The sequence below is a fragment of the Crotalus tigris genome, unplaced genomic scaffold (assembly GCF_016545835.1).
Source record: "Crotalus tigris isolate CLP2741 ecotype Arizona unplaced genomic scaffold, ASM1654583v1 scf7180000018525.42219311030:4301911, whole genome shotgun sequence".
Lineage (NCBI taxonomy): Eukaryota > Metazoa > Chordata > Lepidosauria > Squamata > Viperidae > Crotalus > Crotalus tigris.
In genome coordinates, this window is record NW_024097057.1 from 3,606,920 (window position 1) to 3,625,889 (window position 18,970).

Sequence of the window (18,970 nt, forward strand, 5' to 3'; positions counted from 1 at the left end):
AACTTGATAAAAAGCTGTTCGTTATATATGAATTTCCCCACAGCAACTGCGAATATTGGAATTTATGCTCTGCCGCGTGATCTGTTATTCTATATGATTATTCTGGATCTATATAATAAACATTTATACCAGCAAGATGCTTATTGTTGCACTGGGAGTTTTTAAGACGACTAGACGCCTCCAAAGTCCTTTTCAGTCCTGATTTTATTGTTCTGTTCTGTTCTACTCTATTCTCCTCTACTAGCATTTATTTTGTCCAGAATAAGGATGCTCAGGAATATTAGATATTTGAATATTAAAATTGTTCTGTATTTTGCCCTTCTGTCCAAAATGCAGAAAACATTTCTATTCATACATCTTTCTGCCATGTAAATTCATTTATTGTATATTTTCTCTTTTGTATTCTTAACTACTCTGTTGCTATGTTTTAAACTCTATGGTTTAGCTCCTATTTTATTTCTATTAGCTGTTGTGATTGCCAGTCTTAATGGAAACAGAATAGTTTAATATATATATATATATATATATATATATATATATATATATATATATATATATATATATATATAAAAAACAAGAACCATAAATATTTCTGTAGGAGTAAGCCTTTACTAGGGCAAACACACATCAGTTCAAGCCACTTGACGTTGTGGCTAAGACTCTAAAAGAAAAAAAGACAACCCAGTTCAGTTTGATATCATGACTATAACTCCAGGTATAATATATGGTAGAAAGTACTAAGTAACATCTGACTTATCTTTTTAAATAGCTTTGCACAGCCAGCAAATTGCCAGTTGAAAGGGAGGGGAAGTATGAACTTATTCATAGGGCTAGATCACTCAAAATCTTGAGAGCTAGTTGTTCATCTAATAACCAGCCCATAATGTGGCATATTTGCCTTTGTTTTAGACTATTAAGAGTTAGTCCACCATGGTTTATGGCTTTTGATGCTGTGTGATCCCATGCAAGTGGGCTTACTCACCAAACCATGGTTCACAAATCAGGGCTAAACAGAGTACACAAACCCAGGTCTACCTGTTTACGGCACTTATTAACTGCTTTACTTTTATATCACTCTACAGTTTTCATTCCTGTATCTCCTGTCCCCAAAATGTTGGGAAACAGAGCTGTTTGTTTTTACCAATCCTTGTTTGATAGTCTCTAAGGATACAAAAAGCAAAGTTAGGGACTCCCTCCACTTTGGTTATCTGTCTTACCTCAGGATCTGAAAATGACTGTGCCCTAATTTCAGAGGGCACATTGAACTCAAAAGATGCCACCAGCAGTTCATCAGCCACCCTGCCTGGGGAGAAGGCCCATATTTCCATGACAGCTTTCACAGAAATTAAGCCTAATTGATGTTCAAGTCAGGTTGTTAAGGAGCCTCTTACAACTGATCAATTAACCCACTTTAGATACACTGGAGGACCACTCTCTTCCCTCCCAGCCAGCAGGATTACTAGGCTGGCAGGGGATAAGAAGAGAAGGAATCTAATACCTCTGGAACAAGACAGTTTGGGAAATTGGTTGTGAGGCTGAAAAGTCAAGGACTCTGGGCCACCCTATCTCCAATATCCCCATGAGACAGCCATGTCAGTTGAGATCCTAACATCTATCCCAGCACTGTCCACTCCCAAGGATGGTTGTAGACACATACAACAACAATATCCTGATAAAGCACAAGGCTGAACTGATTTGAAGAAGGACATCTCTGTTGAACAGTTGTATCTTAGGGTACCTTCCAGGATAATGTTGCATCAAACTCCCATCAGAGATAATTCAACTGGGATTGATGAGTGTTGGAGAAAGTTGATCTACAATGCCCTATTGGCAGATATTTCTTTCTTTTTGCTCTTCTGGAACCCAAGTTCTTCAAGAATTCAATTGCTCCATCATCCAGACAGGTTTCTTGTGTCTTTCACTGAGGAACCATGAAGAATTCTACATAAGTGATGCCTCAGGTTGGAGAATACTATGCCAGCTTACTAAAAGTTTGCTTCAGGTGTCTTCTTTCAGCTACGCCCAAGCTAAACTTCCTTCAAGTCTCAAGTACATGATTTCAAACGAATAATGCAAGCAGAAAGGGATCCGTGTGAAGAAGTAGCTACAGTCAGTCTAAACTTCGAGATGTTATTGGTACTCAAGGCAAGATCATCACAGACATTTTTTTCAAAATGACTTCTGGCAATATTTTATTCTGGGTACCAGCCAAGCCCAGAACCATTCAGGGACAAACCTTGCTAAAATCATCTGTAAGATAAAAGAAGGGGGTTTTTTTTCACACAGAAGAATTCATAAGACAACTTCTTCTACAACTAAAGTGTTAACAATAATTCTGTTTACCATAGTCAAATAAATTAAAATCCAAAATGGTTCAGAATGTGTCTCCATTCCACATTTTCCTACTCCTTATTTTTCAAAAGAAAAGGTAGAAATTTTTATAGACCTTGAGCAATAAAATAAAGCAAGACCTAAGCAACTAAAGGCTTAAACATATGAAGAACAGTTGCAGAAACTGGGAATGTTTAGTTTAACAAAGAGAAAGTCTACGTTTGACATGACAGCGGTCTTCCAGTATTTGAAGGGCTGCCACAGAGAAGAGGGGGTCAACCTATTCTCCAAAGCACCTGAAGGCAGGACAAGAAGCAATGGATAAAAACTGATCAAAGAGAGAAGCAATCTAGAACTAAGGAGGAATTTCCTAACAGTTGGAAAATGGAACATTTCTTCAGAAAACCCTTGTATAAATATGGCAACACATACAAAAACTTCACAGTGCAATTCATCTCTAACCTACACAATCCACATTTTGCTGCAATATAAAACAGCAGGCTGGCAGCTGAGTTGGGGGTGGGTACAAATTCCCGGCAACACAAAGACTAGCTAACATTGTGTGGTGTGGGCTAAGTTCAAAACGTGCTGGGTTATTTTTATTTTTTTCAATCTCTCAGGGAATCTCATGTAAGAAAAGGCTGCTTAGCTCATGTTTTAAACTCCTGCCCAATCTTGGATTGGCTCTTTCTGGCGATGAGAAGACAAAATGTAAAGAAGCTATGGAAAAAAGCATTCTTACCAGGAGCGTATGCGGCCAGTATCCTGTCGTTCTTCGGGAGACACCGAGGGTGGTGACTGCGTGACGGACATACTCATCAGGAGAAGGCACAAAAAAGCTCATTTTGGAGAGGGTGCTACTCAGCGTTGTCACATCGGTGCAAACAAAGAATGGAATTAAGCTCTGAATGAAAATGCCCTGGGAGGCATATTCATAGTGAAGTGATCTGCTGAAGTGATCCAGGTAAGTCTGTGGAGAATAAAGGATGGGGAAGAAAGAAATGAAACTCTGAGTTTAGACCATATAGGAGGGGGCCAAGGGTAAGGGTGGAACACAGCTTGACTCCCCTAGACCATTTGTGGAACGTAACGACTCTAGGCTGCTGACATGCTTAACTCCACCCTCACCAGCTCTGCCTTCTCTTCTCCTACAATTGCTCTCCTTTTAGTACCGACTTGATAGGCAAATTGTACTAAAAGGATAAGATGAGGGAGCAATCACCTCATGTGCCCTCCTGAGTCTGGTTAGGAAATCAACACCCACAGACATCCTTTTTCCCTGTCGACATATACCTTGGAGGCCGAATACGCTGTATACCGAGGACAGGGATTGCAGCAGCTGAGAGAAGAAACGTTGACAATGGCCCCCTTCTTCCTCTGCACCATGCCTGGCAACACCAAGTGTGCCATCATGTTGGCAGCTCCAATATTTACATTGATGAACTCCCAAACCTGAGACTCTGTCAAACTGGTGAAGGAATCAGGCAGAGGGCTGAGCACCCCAACGTTGTTCACTAAGACACCAATCTCTTTGCCTTCCAGAGCCTTCTTGATGACCGGATAGGCCTCACGGCCCTTGCTAAAATCTGTCATGACCGTCGAGGTGCTGATGTTGTAAGTCTCCATGATCTCTTTAGCGGCAGCTTCTAATTCTTCCCGGTTCCGGCTAATCATGATGAGGTTGACTCCATAACTGGCCAACTCTCTGGCGTAGGAAAGGCCGATGCCTGAGGTTCCTCCTGCAAGGAAGCAGAGACTCATGGGCCACAGAGCCAACCCAGCAGAGAAAAGGAGGCAGAAGGCAGAGGAGGAGACAGGAGATCCCCTTGCCAAGAAGGAGCAATCGATAACCCAAACCAACCAACATTTACCAGTGTTTTTCAACCTTGGCAACTTGGAAGACTTCAGTTCCCAGAATTCCCCAGCCAGCCTTTTTCTGGCATTCCACATTTCAGCTACAACAAGAGTTGAGCCCAACATTTCTGTTGCTAAGTGAGACAGTTGTTAAACTGTTTTGCCCCCATCTTACAACCTTTCTTCTCAGAGTTAAGCGAATTGCTGCAATTCTTAAATTAGTAACGCCGTTGTAATCCAGCTTCCCATCGACTTTGCCTGTCAGGATCACATGACCCCAAGACACTGCAACCAACATAAATATGGACCAGTTGCCAAGTATCCAGATTAGGGATGCTTTTTTCAGTGCCAACGTTGTAGCTTCAAATGGTCACTAAACAAGTGGTTGTAAATTGAGGACTTCCTGTACTTGGAATGTCCAGTATCCTTCTGTGACATCAGAGCATTTCAGCCAATGATTCCAGTGCTTCCAGCAGCTAACAGTTAGCTTAGCTGCCTGGGAATTCTGGGAATTGAAGTCCACAAGTCTTAAAGTCACCCAGGTTGAGAAACACTAGCCCAGGGGTAGGCAACCTTGGCTCTTTTATGACTCGTGGACTTCAACTCCCAGAATTCCTGAGCCAGCCTGGCTCAGCTTGGAAACCTCTCCCTTCCCCCTCAGCATGGCTGGCTCAGGAATTCTGGGAGTTGAAGTCCACAGGTCATCAAAGAGCCAAGGCGGCCTACCCCTGCACTAACCCGTACCTATGCAGAGTGGAAAACCTGAAAGCAGAGGGCTAGTTGTAGGTTAACACCAGGACTCTTCTACATCCTTTTAACTCTGATGGAGAGATGGCACGTAAAGCCATCGGGGCTTCCTTACCTGTGACCACAGCCCATTTTCCATACCGCTTGCTTAAGTCAGGCCGACCAAAGATCCGTGGAACAAAATGCACCCTGATCAGCACGTAGGTGTCACTCAAAACCGTGATGCACACCTTGCTTGCGTAGAAAGCGCCCATAACTGCCAGCATCTCTACGCAGTAATGGTAGGACCGTCCGATCTCCCGCATCAACAGGGAGAAGCTGTCCACCGCAGCCATAGCAACCAGGTATCTTGAGAGGGGGAAAAAATACGAGAGATATCAGTGAGGATGATTCATGTGAGGTGCAGGGAGTCCTCAACTCACAATCACTCGCTTAGCAACTAGGTTACGAAAAATAGTGACTTATAACCAGTCCTCACACTTAACCATTGTTGCAGGATCTCCACAGTCACAGGATCCAGATTTGGGCTCATGGCAACTGGCATATATTTAGGATAGTTGCACTGGCCCAGGGTCACGTGATCTCCATTTGAAAATAGAATAGAATAGAACAGAATTAGAATAGAAAATAGAATGGAATGAAATGGGAACAGATAGAATAGAACAGAACAGAATAGAATTTTTTATTGGCTAAGAGTGATTGGACACACAGCCAGCTTTCAACAAGCATATACATTCTTCCATTTCCCCACCATCTGGTCAGAGCTGAAGAAGCTTCTTGGATGAGAAGCGAAACGTCTTCAAAGAAAAATAAGAAAATCCAGTTGCTACTTGAAAAAAGCCCCTTTGGGACAACCAGGACCTGGATGACTGGGAATCTCCATAGACAAACCACATCGATTTTAAAGACACACCGTTACTGCAAGGCATGGCATAAGCATCATCTCGAGAGCAGCAAGAACAAATTCCTAGGCAGATTAAGGGCAAGCCAGTTAAGACAGAATCTCTTCAAAAGGGTTTTTTTTTTTTCCCCTCAACTGAACTTTCCAGCCTGGCCCTCCCCATCTTTCTCACCGCGGAATCAAGCTAAACCTGGCTGATTTAGCTCCATATATTCAAAAATCAGACTCACTCCATTCAATGGCCACTGGGTTTTACAGCAAGACCACCACACCCATAATTATTTTTAAACCGTGCATTTTTGCTTTTAATCCTCGGGGGTTGCTTTGCTAGCTCGGGCATCACCCAGAAATTGAGGTTTTCAAATTGCAGCAGGCATCGCTATTCTACTCCGACCTGGCAAACATGATTTTTTTTTAAAAAAAATAATCTATTGATCAATCGTATTTGTATAGCCGCCCATCTTAGATAGGCGGCTAAATAGGGTGCAAAAATAGCCAGACTCATCGGTCGTTGCTTTTAAAAAACAAAGACAAAACGGCAAATCCCCCATATTTTTTTTCCTTTGATTGAATCTTACCAGGTGTTCTCTGATGCAGGTAGGCTTTGCATCACAATATAACATCTGCAAGGTTGCAACTTCCCCCTAATCCAAATCTTGCCATTGGTTAAACCCCTTTCTTTTAGCCTAGCTTGCCTTCTAGCTAGCAGAAAAACTCGGAAGGTGGAGTTTCGAAAGGGGCCGGATAATGTAATGGTTCCTGAATCCAATTCCGTAGGATGCACCAGCCATTTTTTCCATGTAACCATAGGACCCTTTCTCCTCCTCCAAATGTCCAGCTCCCAGGTCCTGAACGCGGTGTAATAAAAATCAGTATATAATTTAAAAAACACCGTGTTTCTACTTTTCCTGTGGCGACTTTTTAAAAAAATATTTTAAACAATCGAATACTGTCAAGAATTACTTTGGAGGAGGGATTTTAGCCATTTACAGCGACGCTAGTATACCTATCTTCCAGGAGATTTATATCTGGTTCAGTGGAAGAGTTATACTACACTCCTCTGAGAAGAAGTACTTCCGTTACAACAATCAGGAAAGTTTTTCTTTTCCAATTTAAATTAGGGAGACTTAGGAGGAAGACTGGCGATGATAAAGTTTGCTCTTTTCCCCTGAAGTTTGCTGATTTGCTTTCCGATATGTGAACCCGCGATATGGTTTTGAAACCGCGCGACGCGAGTCTGACATTTTCATACCTCTATAGCCTCGGTTTTGGAGCGCCCGCGACTGGAAGCAAGAGACGAGGTTCCGGCATCGCAAATCGGGATGGGAGGCGGGGCTTAGCGAGAGACAGCTGGCCTGGGGGCGCGTGCGCGGAGCCGTGCGTGGTGCGTCGTCGCCAGGGCAACGGGGAAGCCGTTGGCCGAGAGCCGTTGGAGCCGGGAAAGGTGGCGGCGGCCGGAGGCGAAGGGTCGCCCTCGCTTCTCGCTGCGGGAGGAAGCAGGGCCCGCTGAGGAGAGAGTGAGGCGGCAGGGGCGCATGATTATCAGTACTCTTCACACCCTGTAATCGATCATGAGTTGAATATTGGTGGTTCTCGACTTACAACGGCTCGTTTAGTGACCGCTCAAAGTTTCGAGGGCATTGAAAAAAAGTGACCCGTGACTGTTCTTCACACCACCTTTGTAGCCTCCCCACGATCACGTGATCAAAATTAGCTGCTTGGCAATTGATTCGTACTTATGACCATCGCTGCATTTCCCCCCCATGGTCATGTGATCAAAATTCAAGACAGCTGGCAATTGACTCGTATTTATGACGGTCGCAGTGCCCCCGGGGGTTGTGTGATTCCCCTTTTGCGACCTGCTGACAAACAGAATCAGTGGGGGAAGCCGGATTCACTTAACAGCCGTGTTACTAACTTACCAACTGCAGCGACTCACTTAACAACTTGTGGCAAGAAAGGTTGCAAAATGGGGCAGGATTCACTTTAGTGTCTCAACAGAAATTTCGGGGTCAGTTGTGATCGTAAGTCGAGGACTACCTGTATAAAATGTATTAATAATGAAAAATTGTGGTTGTTTAACATTCACAGACGTATAAATGCAACAGCTGTGCAACCATTGCTGAATGACAAGACACGGGTGTTCCCTGACATGTGGTGACTCAGAAGCTTAAATCCACTCTGGATGAGAGGTTTTGTGCTAGACTTCCTTCCAGCAGAACTCTAAATAGAAGACATCTTTATTCATAGTTTTTACTAAAATAGTTTTTTCAGAGCACACTTGCTCATGCTTATAGAGCAAAATACTGTGAAATGAACTGTAATTTAAAACTGGGCTTCAAGGCGTTGAATACACGAGAGAACAATATAAAATAGTCCTTGGCTTATGACTACAGCTGAGCCCCAAATTTATGTTGCTAAAAGTGACATTTAAACAAGTTTTGCAATCTTTTACAATCTTTTTTTGTCACATTTGTTAAGTGAATCACTGCAGTTAAGTTAGTAACCCGGTTGTAAAGTGAACCCGGCTTCCCCATTGACTTTGCTCGTCAAAAAGTTGGAAAAGGGGGACCGTGTGACCCTGGGACACTGCGACCATCATAAATACGAGTCGGTTGCCAGGCGTCTGAATTTTGATCATGTGACCCTGGGGATGCTGCAACGGTCATAAGTCACCTTTTTCACTGCTTTTTAATTTCGAACAGTCACGAAACAAAATGTTGTAAATTGAGGACTACCCGTAAAGCCTATTATAAATGCCTGGTCTTCTGTTCTAGGTGACAGAATTGAAAATGCACCCACCCAGTGAAAACTCCGGATTAGGAGAGGCTGTTGCAACAGAGGGAAATGACCAAGAAATAAAAAACTGTGAGCAGGAAGGCAGCCCTTCTAGCAATGGGGACGGCTTAATTAAAGCAGGTAGCAGATCCAAGAAAAGAGTGGATATAAATGCTAGTTTTGACCATGAAGTATTGATAAAATATATTGGCTAACTTGCAAACATTGCGGTCTGAAATGTTGCTCTCTAGTTTCTTCCTATTTCATTACAATTGGTCCCTAAAGCACCTAAAGAGCTACTAGAGGTGCTAAAATAACTGGTGATGCATGATAAGCTATAGCTCAAAAAAAAAAAATCCATTTTGACTGAAGAATTTACCTGGATGAGTAACAAAACATCTCAGGTTTTAATAAACTTTGGACCGGTTGCCATGATTTAATCATTCTAGATACTTTTGGACTGAATGATTGAGTCTTATTTACATATGATTGGGTATAATTTAGTTTACTTCTCCCTGGCTTACTATTGACATCACATCTTTGAAGTTCTTTGCAGACTATAAAGCGCCCATTCTGAGGCCCTTCGAACTTCAAACGGTCATAAAGTGACTGGTTGTAATTTAAAAACAACCTGTACCATAAACATGCCCCTTGCTTTATTTCTCAGTCATAGAAACATGGAGAAGTGAGCAAAATATAACTGCTTGACCCAGTTTTTTTCCATTTTCTAACCATTTCAGTTCTTGTTTGCAAGTTCATTTTTTAAAAGTTCCTTCAATTCATGCTCTGACTAAGAGGCAATAGCCTCACAGGCAGCTAATGCAGACCTGCATTATTGCACGAGTCTTGATTCCGATAGAAATTGACTCACCTGATGTGAAGCGGCCCCCAAAATATTCTTCTGGGGCACTCAGCCATTTTATTGTGATGCCAGCATAATTCCACACCTGCACTTCGCTGACTCTGTCTCTGTCTCTCCAACTCTTAGAAGAAAAGCCTCAACTGCCTGAAGGAGAGCAAGCGGTAGAAAGGGACATTAGCTGTGAGCATCAAAAACTGAAAACTGATGATGTTGAGTATAGCAACGGAGAACCAGGTAATTTCTTCCATTCGTTCTTGTTCAGTCTGTTCCATTACAACCTAACAAGCACTTTTAAGAGGTAAGATTGGCCTTTCTGGGTCAGCTGATGTTTCCACTTAGTCCGGTATTCTGTTTTCTACCATGGCTAGCACACTATAGCAGCCTGCCCCTTTTGGTTCCCAAGGCTTGACAAATCTAGGCTGGGTTCCTGTTAGGTATAAAGGTAAAGGTTTCCCCTACCTATCCAGTCATTTCCAACTCCAGGGGCAGCGTTTATCGGCATTTCTTAGCCAAGGGAGCCAGCGCTGTCTGAAGACATTTCTATGGCCATTTGGCCAGCATGACTCTATGCCAAGGAATACAGAACGCCGTTCCTTCCCACTGAAGAGGTACCTCGTGTTTGCATGCTTTTGAACTGCTTGGTGGGCAGGAGCTGGAGCAAATAACTCACCCCATCAGGTGCACTCGGGTCTCAAACCCAGGCTGTCAACTTTCCAGCTGACAAGCCACTGCTCCCCCATGTTAGATATATCACACATGTTGTTTAACCAAGTTTTGTTGAATAAACCACATGTTGTAAGGAATAAGGCACATTATGGCATAGTCTGATGCGTGCACAGGCACAGTCTAGATAATGTAAAAACTCAGATTGATTTGTATGAACATACAGCTGGTATGCATGCAGATTCTTTCCTACTTAATTCCTACACATCTGGCTCCTACTAAAAAGCAGAAACCGCATTTATATAGCAAGAACAGGAGATAGCCTAACACAATGTACTGTACGTTCTTTTTTAAAAAAATGAAAGTATGTTCATGTCACTTTTCACCAAGAAATTCAGGATGATATATCAATCATATTATCCTATGTACTATATGTTTTACCATCTTTGCTTACGCGTTGGATTCTAGATTGAATTTTAGTTTTCATTGTAAAACTGAATCATTCAAATTTAAAGAATGTTTAATTCTAAAGAATGTTTACTTGCCATGTTTAATGTTCAAGCACCACCGAAAAGAGATAATTCTGGGAATGACCCTGATCAACAGGCTATTAAGACAAATAATAATAATAAGAAGCCAGTAACTGATTCACCCTCTGGACAATCAGAATTAAACAAATGTGGCTTGAGGTAAGTTATGTTTTTTTAATAGGTATTCCCTTTTTAAAAGAAAAACAAAAAATTGGTATTAAGAATAGTTGAGAGGCAAAAGCGTGACCACAGTTTCCTCCGTCAGTTATTTTACTTGTTAGACTGAACCATGATAAAGTGTTACATCTTTGCTGGCCCTGGCCATAATTAAATCAATTTTTTGATGCAGATTGTTTAGCAAAATTTAAGTTTTAACACTGGGCCATTGGCAAGTAGTGAATTTTAAATACATCTGTGCACTGCTCCTGGCTAACAAAGCTATACTCTCTTTTGAATAATCCTAGGATTCACACTTCTTGTTAATATTTTAGAATGACCAAAAAACTGTTGAGGGACCTCTGCAAACAACACAAGTTATATGTGACCCCAAGCTTGAATGACACCCTCTATCTCCATTACAAAGGTGAGAAGCCAAATGTTTGAAACTACAGTACATTTAAATAATTGGGCATTTTAAAAAAGAAATTTGTAAGCAAGTAGAATAATACATATGCAGGGCAGGGCAGGGCAGGGCAGGGCAGGGCAGGGCGGGAGGGAGGAAAGAAAGGAAGGAAGGAAGGAAGGAAGGAAGGAAGGAAGGAAGGAAGGAAGGAAGGAAGGAAGGAAGGAAGGAAGGAAGCCTTGAGGTAACGTCACATGTACAATACTTGCTGTGTTATGAAGTCCCCTAAACTCCACTGAAGCTAGCCTGGTAATAAAATGTTTGGAAGCCAACCCACAAGCTTGGAGAAGAAAACCTTCGCCCTCATTATGAAGTCTTTCCTAAACTTTACATGGGGGAATTTGAGCGGTAACAATCTTCGGGGAAAGCTGAAGGGTTTCTGATCAAATGAGGGATGCATTGCATTGCATTGCATTGCATTGCATTGCATTGCATTGCATTGCATTGCATTGCTGCTTACCCATCCTAACGTGTTAGCCGTTCATCCGTTCTGTTCACAAAGAACATTTTTTTAACATTTAACATTTTTAACGTTCTCTCTGCCTTTCAATTCTTGTAGGATTTGATCGTTTGGAGAACTTGGAAGAGTATACAGGCTTAAGGTGTCTATGGCTGGAATGCAACGGCCTGACAAAGATTGAGAACCTGACTGCGCAGACAGACCTGCGTTGCCTTTATCTGCAACTCAATTTGATCCACAAAATTGAGAACCTGGAACCTTTGCAAAAACTGGATTCTCTCAACCTCAGCAACAATTACGTAAAGACCATTGAAAATCTCTGTAAGCATCTCTGTTTTTAAGGAAATAAGACTTGTTATTTGAATATGGTATAATTTTGCATTGGAATTGTCAGGGATAGATAGATAGATGACAGGCAGGCAGGCAGGCAGGCAGGCCTAGGTGCTAAAACAGAGCAAAACAGCCATAATAGTTTCTGATAGCCTTTGTAAATTCAAGCACTTAATATGTGATATTTGATCCACCCCTTCTGTTTCCTCAGCAAATAATCTTGCCCTTTTTTAAACGTAGACCATTAGCTGAATCCCACATCACAGTAATGGTTTGACTTCACTTTTTGAAAACAACCACAACTGGCTGGCTTCTCATAACATACTGAGCCATTAACTATGTCCTGCAAATTCCAGTTTCTACATTCACTCCATAAACAAAGCCATTGTTTCCAGCCTTGGTCCCTTTAAGAGAGCTGGACTTCAATCCCAGCCAGCAAGATTCACGGTTCAATCCTGAGTACAGATTTTTTTTTCTATTGAAAAATAGCCACAATGCACATTACATATTTCTTTTGTACTTCAATTGACTATCTTGCCCTGGTGTCTAAAACTGGCAGCTGTGAGTGTCTCATCTTGTTATCCTTGCTCTAATGTAAATTAATTTGGAAAACAAGACCTCAGGATTGTTAGTATTTTTCTAACAACTGCAAGGCTATACAAGGCTACTAGAAACAAAGAAGAGCCAGCCACAATGATCATTACAGACAATTTGCAGAAGAAATTCTCTAGGGGCATTTTCATCTAACTACTGTTATTTTTCAACAGCTTGTTTGAAAGTTCTTCACACCCTGCAAATTGCTCACAATATGTTACAAACAGTGGAAGACATACAGCACTTGCAGGAATGCCCGAGTATATGCGTACTTGATCTCTCTCACAATAAGCTGGATGATCCTCATATTTTAGAGATCCTGGAAACCATGCCTGATTTGGTAAGCAAATATGCAGCCCTTTCCCCAGCCAGCATGCTCTAGATGAAGGGTTCCCAACCAGGGGTGCGAGACGATATTCCAGGGGGTGCGAAAACTTGGGTTTTCAAAATTATAGTATATATGCATAATTTGTTGCCGTTATTTTGAACTTCTGTAAGGGGTGCGAGAATATATCAGAAGCGTTCTAGGGGTGCGGGGTATAGAAAAGGTTGGGAACTGCTGCTCTAGATGGACAAAGCACAAGGTTAGGAGACCAAGGATAATGGGGAGGCAGGATGGGGGAGGGAGAGACCTGGAGCTTCCTTTGCATGGTCTTATTTTTATTAATCGTTCTGTAGTGCAGGGGGAATTCTGGGAGTTGAAGTCCACAAGTCTGAAAGTTGCCAAGTTTGATGACCTCTGCCCTACGTACTGAAAGCTGCCCTCCCGAGCTGGTTCATCTTGCTCATGCAGCATTCAAGATAGTGACTTTCACTTGCTGGTTTAATAATTTGCTAGTTCCCCAAATGCTTTCAGAGGCAGGCCCACGCATGATACATCTCCCCATGCTAACATGGTCCTACTTTTGATTTCTGGACTTCACTTTTATGTCTAGAGGTGATGCTTTTCAAAGAATGGGATTAAAAAAAAAACCAGGAAAAAAAGTATGTATAAACAGGGCAAGCTGTGGGATTATATTATATACAGTAAGGGATTGAGAGCTGCACATTATGCATTCATAACATGGCTAAGAAATGCATGAAATGCATAAAAATAAATGAGACAAATGCATAAGAATAAGTCACTGAAAGTTAACTTCTCAAAATGTATTCGATGGTTTCCTAAAACTGCCCTTTTTCTTCTACAGCGTGTGTTGAACCTAATGGGAAATGAAGTCATTAAGAAAATAGTTAACTATAGGAGGACACTTACAATCCGATTAAAACAACTGACGTATCTGGATGACAGACCAGTTTTTCCAAAGGAGAGGTAAAATATGCAAGGAGATTATTGTTTTCTCGGCCCCACTAGTAAAAGATTCATAACTGTTTAGTTCTAACTACAGATACAGTTCACATTTGCATATCAAGTGATAACAAAGGAATTTTTAGAAAACTCAGTTGAAAAATTCAGTGCCCCAAACCCCTGAAGCTAAACAAAAAGGACTTTTTCATACATAACAGCCCCCAGATAAACTCTCCCTTCTGGTGCACCTGGAGATACACTTTTCATCCAGAGAGGCAGCACACCGTTAGACCTCCTTGCATGCAGATAATATAGGGATAGTTCCTATAACACGAGCAATGGTAGCATAGCAGGCCAAGAAGCCTCTCTTCTGCACTGCATGCAGGTTTGGTCGCCATATTATAAAAAAGATGTTGAGACTCTGGAAAGAGTGGAGAAAAGAGCAGCAAAGATAATTAGAGGGCTGGAGGCTAAACTATTTGGAATGTGGTTTCCAAGAAAAAGAATTAAGAAACTAATCAAAAACAATAGAATCAAACGGAGGCTTGCTCTTCTCTGAATTTTTTCCAAACTCTCAACATCTTTTTTGTGATACGGTGACCAAAACTGGCTGCAGTATTCCAGGTCTGGTCTCACTAGAGTTTTATAAAGCGGTACTAATACTTCGTGTGATCTTGATTTTATGCCTCTGTTTATAGAACCCAGAATTGTATTGGGTTTTTTTTTGTATTAGCTCCAGAAGTTGTGGGTGCTCCAACACTGGAGGTTTTTTAAGAAGAGACTGGACCACCATTTGTCTGGAATGGTGTGGAGTCTCCTGCCATGGGCAGAAAGTTGGAGTAGAAGACCTCCAAGGTCCCTTCCAACTCTGTTATTCCATGGTACGTTCTATAGATGGCTGAAACACACTTCCGGTATCTGATGGAAATCCTCCTTTCCCCCTTCAGAGCCTGTGCAGAGGCCTGGGCTGCTGGCGGGCGTGAAGCTGAAAAAAAAGAAAAGGACATGTGGGAATCGAAAGAAAGAAAGAAGATAAAGGAGAGCCTTGATGCTCTCACTGCAGTTCGGGAAAAAGCCAGAGAGAGGAAAAAACAGAAGGAGATGGAAGAAAGGGAGAGAGGCTCCGTTGATGAAGGAGGTTTGTGACTTTTCTAAGCAGGGGCATCCTAGGCCACACCTTCCGGTTGTCATTTATTTAAATTTAATTTATTTTTAAAAAAATTATCTCCCTTGTAAAGTAACTCTGGGTAGCACCAATAAATTCATGTTGCCACCCTCGTTTTCTCCTTGACAAATTATCCCCAGACGGTATCGCTCAAGCTCACGAGACATTGCAATATCCTTGCTTAAATATATTTGTTGCTAGTTTTAATTCAGCCGGGTTTGCGTCTTTAGTTCCTATTTAATATACAGCTTGGCTTACTTTAAAGAAGCCGGGACAAATCATCCTTCTGTTTATTATTGATTTTTCCCAACAAATGCCAGAATGAAGCCTGCTGGCCGGCCAGGGTTTGTTTTTAAATCTGTTACTGGATCGTTCTAGAGGCCCTACCATCTTCCAGCAATGGTGCCGTGGCAGAAAATGGAGTGGAGACATCAGAGGTTTCGGAACCCCTGGAGACGATGCAGAAGATTGAGAAATTTGTGAAAGAAACTCTGGGCGCCCACAAAGACGCGATAGCTGCCAAGGAAATCTTGGGTGACCAGTTGAGGAGATCAGAGAAAGATCCACATCAGCAGGAAGCACAGGAACCGGAATTGAACGCAGCTCCTGTTGAAAAAGGTAAGGTAGGGATCTTCAAACTTGCAGCTTTAAGTCTTGTAGACTTCAACTCCCAGAATTCCTCAGCCAGCCAGGTTAAAGGCGTGAGGCTAATGGGTTCCTGGCCCAGATATGCTGAAGGTTTTTGTCTAAAATCAGTTTATAGGTTCGCTACCGAAGGGCCACTGCGAACTGAATGCGTTGACTTGGCAGATATTGAACACATTACATTGGACGGGCCAGAAAAACTTTACCTTGACGTAAGTTTTAACTGCAGGAGAGGAAAGATGGGACGAAGTGGAGGGCCAGGATGAAAACATGCGTTCCGTGACATTTCCCTTCCCTACCCACCGCGTTCTCTTGAAAAGCTATTTTTTTTTCAAGAAACATTTGGATATTTTTCAGGAACTTCCTGATTTAGAAGACATAGATACCCCCGGTGAAGATTCAGCGAAGGAAGACCTCTTCATCAAAAAGGTCATTTTTCTTCTTCTTCTAAGGTTAACAACTGTCACAAAAAATATTTGGAAAATTGGGTTTGTTGTGTTTACGGCCATCACAACTTTAACCAACAGAAATTTTGGGCTCAGCTGTGGTCGTAAGTCAAGGACTATATGTTTGTAGAAAGAAATCCATTGTATGCTGTTTGTTTTATCTCTTCAGCGAATATCCCCTCCCAAAATTGAAGTGATTTCTGAAACCAGCCACGAGAGAGGCTACACCGAAGGAACCGTCACCGCTTCTGACAACTCACTAACCTCGGAAGTCTTAAACGCCATTTTTTCAAAAGATCCCACGGTGTCTGAAGCTGGTGCCAAAGAAACCATTGGGCCAATTGTCCAAGATCTTCTGGCACCACAAGAAAAGACCAAGGAACATCAAGCAAAACCTCTGGGACCTTTAATTGAAGACGTCACTCCTGAATCTTCGGAGCCTTCACAATGTGATCAAGATGGACAAATTCCAGACGGTACCAAAAACGTAGAGATTCAGTCTGGATCAACTTGCCTAGGTAAATTTACACATACAAAACCGTGACCCGAGTCCATAATCATCTGTTTGCAGCTCTCAATAATGTTGGAACAAATCCATTTAGTAACTGTAGTTCCTCTGAGAACTGCTCATTGAAATAGATCCGGGGGGGGGGGAAAGAGGGATGATTCTGTGAGAGCAGCTGGCAAGTGCGTGTGCGCAGCTCCATTTGCACGAGCGGCATGCATGTGTGCCCGCTGCTCATGCAAATGGAGCATGTGTGCATGCTTGCCTGCTGCTCGCGCACGTGGGGATGCCCGGAAGTGCTGCCACGGTTGCAAGAGTGAAAAATGGTCATAGGTCACTTTTTTCAGTGCCGTTGTAACTTCAGACAGTCACTAAATGAACTGCTGTAAGTCAAGGACTACTTGTATAAATAAAGTACAGTATAAAACAATATATAAATACAGCTGTATCATTTTACACCAGCTGCAGTTCCAAATCTTCAAAGACAGCCTCACGTAGGGCGAGTTGCAGAAGTTTAGCTGCAAAGGGAACAAGGGAATGAAGGTGGCCAGCCTTATTCCATATCAGGATGAGATAATAGATAGGTTTTATGAAAGAATTATTTCAGAATCGGCACCGAACCCCCGAATCTCTGCATTACTGACTCACACATTGTGCTATAGCCCACTTTGACAAAGTGAAGATGTAAATCAAGACTAAGCCATATCAAATGCTTGCAAACCAGTGGCTAGGTCAGGGGTAGGCAACCTTGGCTCTTTTATGACTCATGGACTTCAACTCCCAGAATTCTTGAGCCAGCTCATAAAAGAGCCAAGGTTACCTACCCCTGGGCTAGGTTCACACATGCACCTTAAGGCCAAGTCAAATCAGATTAGGTTTAAAGCAATGCCGAAACTCCACCTTGATTAGGAGTTATGAGATTCTGAAGCTGAGCCAAGAACCAAGATGGAGGGGAAGGCATACACTCTGCCTTGCCTGCTAATCTATGTGCATTTTTGTCTTTTCTGCTGGGGGAATCACTCAGGAAAGGAGCTTGCTTGTTTAATTAAGTTCTGAATCATCTCGGCGGCCCCTGAACAGGCTCCCTCCTTTGAGAAGCCTTTGGAAGGCCGTGGCTTTGCCTGCTTATGCTAAGAAAACTAGCTGTGTTTTATCCTCCTAACAGATGCAGAGCAACCAGGATTAGAAGCAAGTGAAGATGCTGAACACGTGTTGGACTGAGGAGTGAGATCTAGAGCAGAATGCACCCTGATGGTTTCGCCTGCCTGATCCGTCTCCCTGAGGTTCTCTTGACTGACTGCAAACTTGTGTGATGGTCTGGACAGGGACCTGAGGGCATCCAGAGCTACCATGTGGTATGAAGCTAGGAAGCCTCTGTGGCAGGTCATCAACATTTAAACTTAGAATCCAGGTTTATTTTTTGTAGTTCTGTTAGCACAATACAGCTAAATTGAAAGAGCGGCCATTTTAAGTCTCGTCTGCTGTTTTGTCCTGCTAAAATCCAATGTTTTTCAGTTTTGTTGTTCTGTGCCTTCTGGGACGGCAAGTTATTAAGTTGCCATTGTATATTTCTCTTTGGATTTATTTCTAGTTGTAATTCAGCTTCAATAAAGGTTTCTGTTTTCAGCCGTGCGTACCTCATTCCTTATCTTGCTTATTGGTTGGCAAGTTCAACGCAAAGATCAGAATCTCCTCCTGCTTTGTATTTTTCAGGGCTAGTAGGAGAAGCCCTTCGGTTGTAGATTCCCCATTAAGTCCCAGACGGATGACGTTCACAAACAAGGAAGAAAAGACTTGCTAAGAACTAGGAGGCACAGCCCTGTAAACCGAGCGTTTTCCTCCCTGTCTGAAATCTGCACTCTGTAGTTTTCCAATCTGTCTTGGGAAGCAGAGTAACAACCCCCAGCTATTGGGATGCTTGTCAGAAGACACTCACCTGTAGGCCAACTTAAGGTTGGAGCTTCCTGATTGCCTAGTAGCAAGTCATTCATTCTCTATAGTGCAGGGGTCTTCAAACTTGGCCCTTTTATGAGTTGTGGACTTCATAAAAGGGCCACGTTTGAAGACCTCTGCTCTAGTGTTATCTCCTATGGGATGGGAAGCGGTTCAGGCTCTGTTGAGGCTTGTGCTGACCAACCTACATGGAAACAGGGCTCAGCAGACGCTCAGTGTCTTTAAATCCAGAAAAAGCCGACACAGTAAATTCGAAGGAAATTCTTAAAACGGTTCATTTTTAATATAGGTATCTGTTT

General features: G+C 42.4%; 2 protein-coding genes across 8 annotated transcripts; one reads left to right on the forward strand and one right to left on the reverse strand.

Moving 5' to 3' along the window:
* Positions 1-589: 589 nt before the first annotated feature.
* HSDL1 (hydroxysteroid dehydrogenase like 1) lies at positions 590-7,199 on the reverse strand. 4 transcript variants are annotated; one of them, XM_039353801.1, is made up of 5 exons: positions 7,086-7,199; positions 5,048-5,280; positions 3,625-4,070; positions 3,074-3,301; positions 590-2,250 (listed from the first exon to the last, which is right to left on the reverse strand). In XM_039353801.1, exons 2-5 carry the CDS (start codon positions 5,265-5,267, stop codon positions 2,170-2,172), a joined length of 975 nt encoding a protein of 324 aa, XP_039209735.1. In that variant the 5' UTR covers positions 5,268-5,280; positions 7,086-7,199; the 3' UTR covers positions 590-2,169. The 4 variants fall into 4 exon arrangements, with proteins under 4 accessions (XP_039209735.1, XP_039209736.1, XP_039209737.1 ...); XM_039353802.1 differs by lacking the exon at positions 7,086-7,199 and adding an exon at positions 6,412-6,558 and having other exon boundaries at positions 5,163-5,280; XM_039353803.1 differs by lacking the exon at positions 7,086-7,199 and adding an exon at positions 6,412-6,558 and having other exon boundaries at positions 3,784-4,070.
* On the forward strand, positions 7,036-18,344 carry DNAAF1 (dynein axonemal assembly factor 1). 4 transcript variants are annotated; one of them, XM_039353799.1, is made up of 14 exons: positions 7,036-7,134; positions 8,611-8,752; positions 9,600-9,707; positions 10,699-10,825; positions 11,158-11,249; positions 11,848-12,069; positions 12,846-13,012; positions 13,860-13,981; positions 14,905-15,095; positions 15,501-15,740; positions 15,879-15,979; positions 16,125-16,196; positions 16,383-16,731; positions 17,884-18,344. In XM_039353799.1, exons 2-14 carry the CDS (start codon positions 8,626-8,628, stop codon positions 17,937-17,939), a joined length of 1,974 nt encoding a protein of 657 aa, XP_039209733.1. In that variant the 5' UTR covers positions 7,036-7,134; positions 8,611-8,625; the 3' UTR covers positions 17,940-18,344. The 4 variants fall into 4 exon arrangements, with proteins under 4 accessions (XP_039209733.1, XP_039209730.1, XP_039209731.1 ...); XM_039353796.1 differs by lacking the exon at positions 7,036-7,134 and adding an exon at positions 7,228-7,350; XM_039353797.1 differs by lacking the exon at positions 7,036-7,134 and adding an exon at positions 7,272-7,394.
* The last annotated feature ends 626 nt before the right edge of the window (positions 18,345-18,970 follow it).

Coding starts and splice junctions, on each gene's coding strand:
- HSDL1 (XM_039353801.1), bottom strand. CDS start 5,267: ATGGCTGCGGTGGACAGCTTCTCCCTGTTGATGCGGGAGATCGGACGG. Junction 3,302..3,624: donor CAGCGTATTCGGCCTCCAAG/GTATATGTCGAC, acceptor TATTCTCCACAG/ACTTACCTGGATCACTTCAG. Junction 2,251..3,073: donor ACTGGCCGCATACGCTCCTG/GTAAGAATGCTT, acceptor TTTATCTTACAG/ATGATTTTAGCAAGGTTTGT.
- DNAAF1 (XM_039353799.1), top strand. CDS start 8,626: ATGCACCCACCCAGTGAAAACTCCGGATTAGGAGAGGCTGTTGCAACA. Junction 9,708..10,698: donor GTATAGCAACGGAGAACCAG/GTAATTTCTTCC, acceptor TTAATGTTCAAG/CACCACCGAAAAGAGATAAT. Junction 15,741..15,878: donor CGCAGCTCCTGTTGAAAAAG/GTAAGGTAGGGA, acceptor GTCTAAAATCAG/TTTATAGGTTCGCTACCGAA.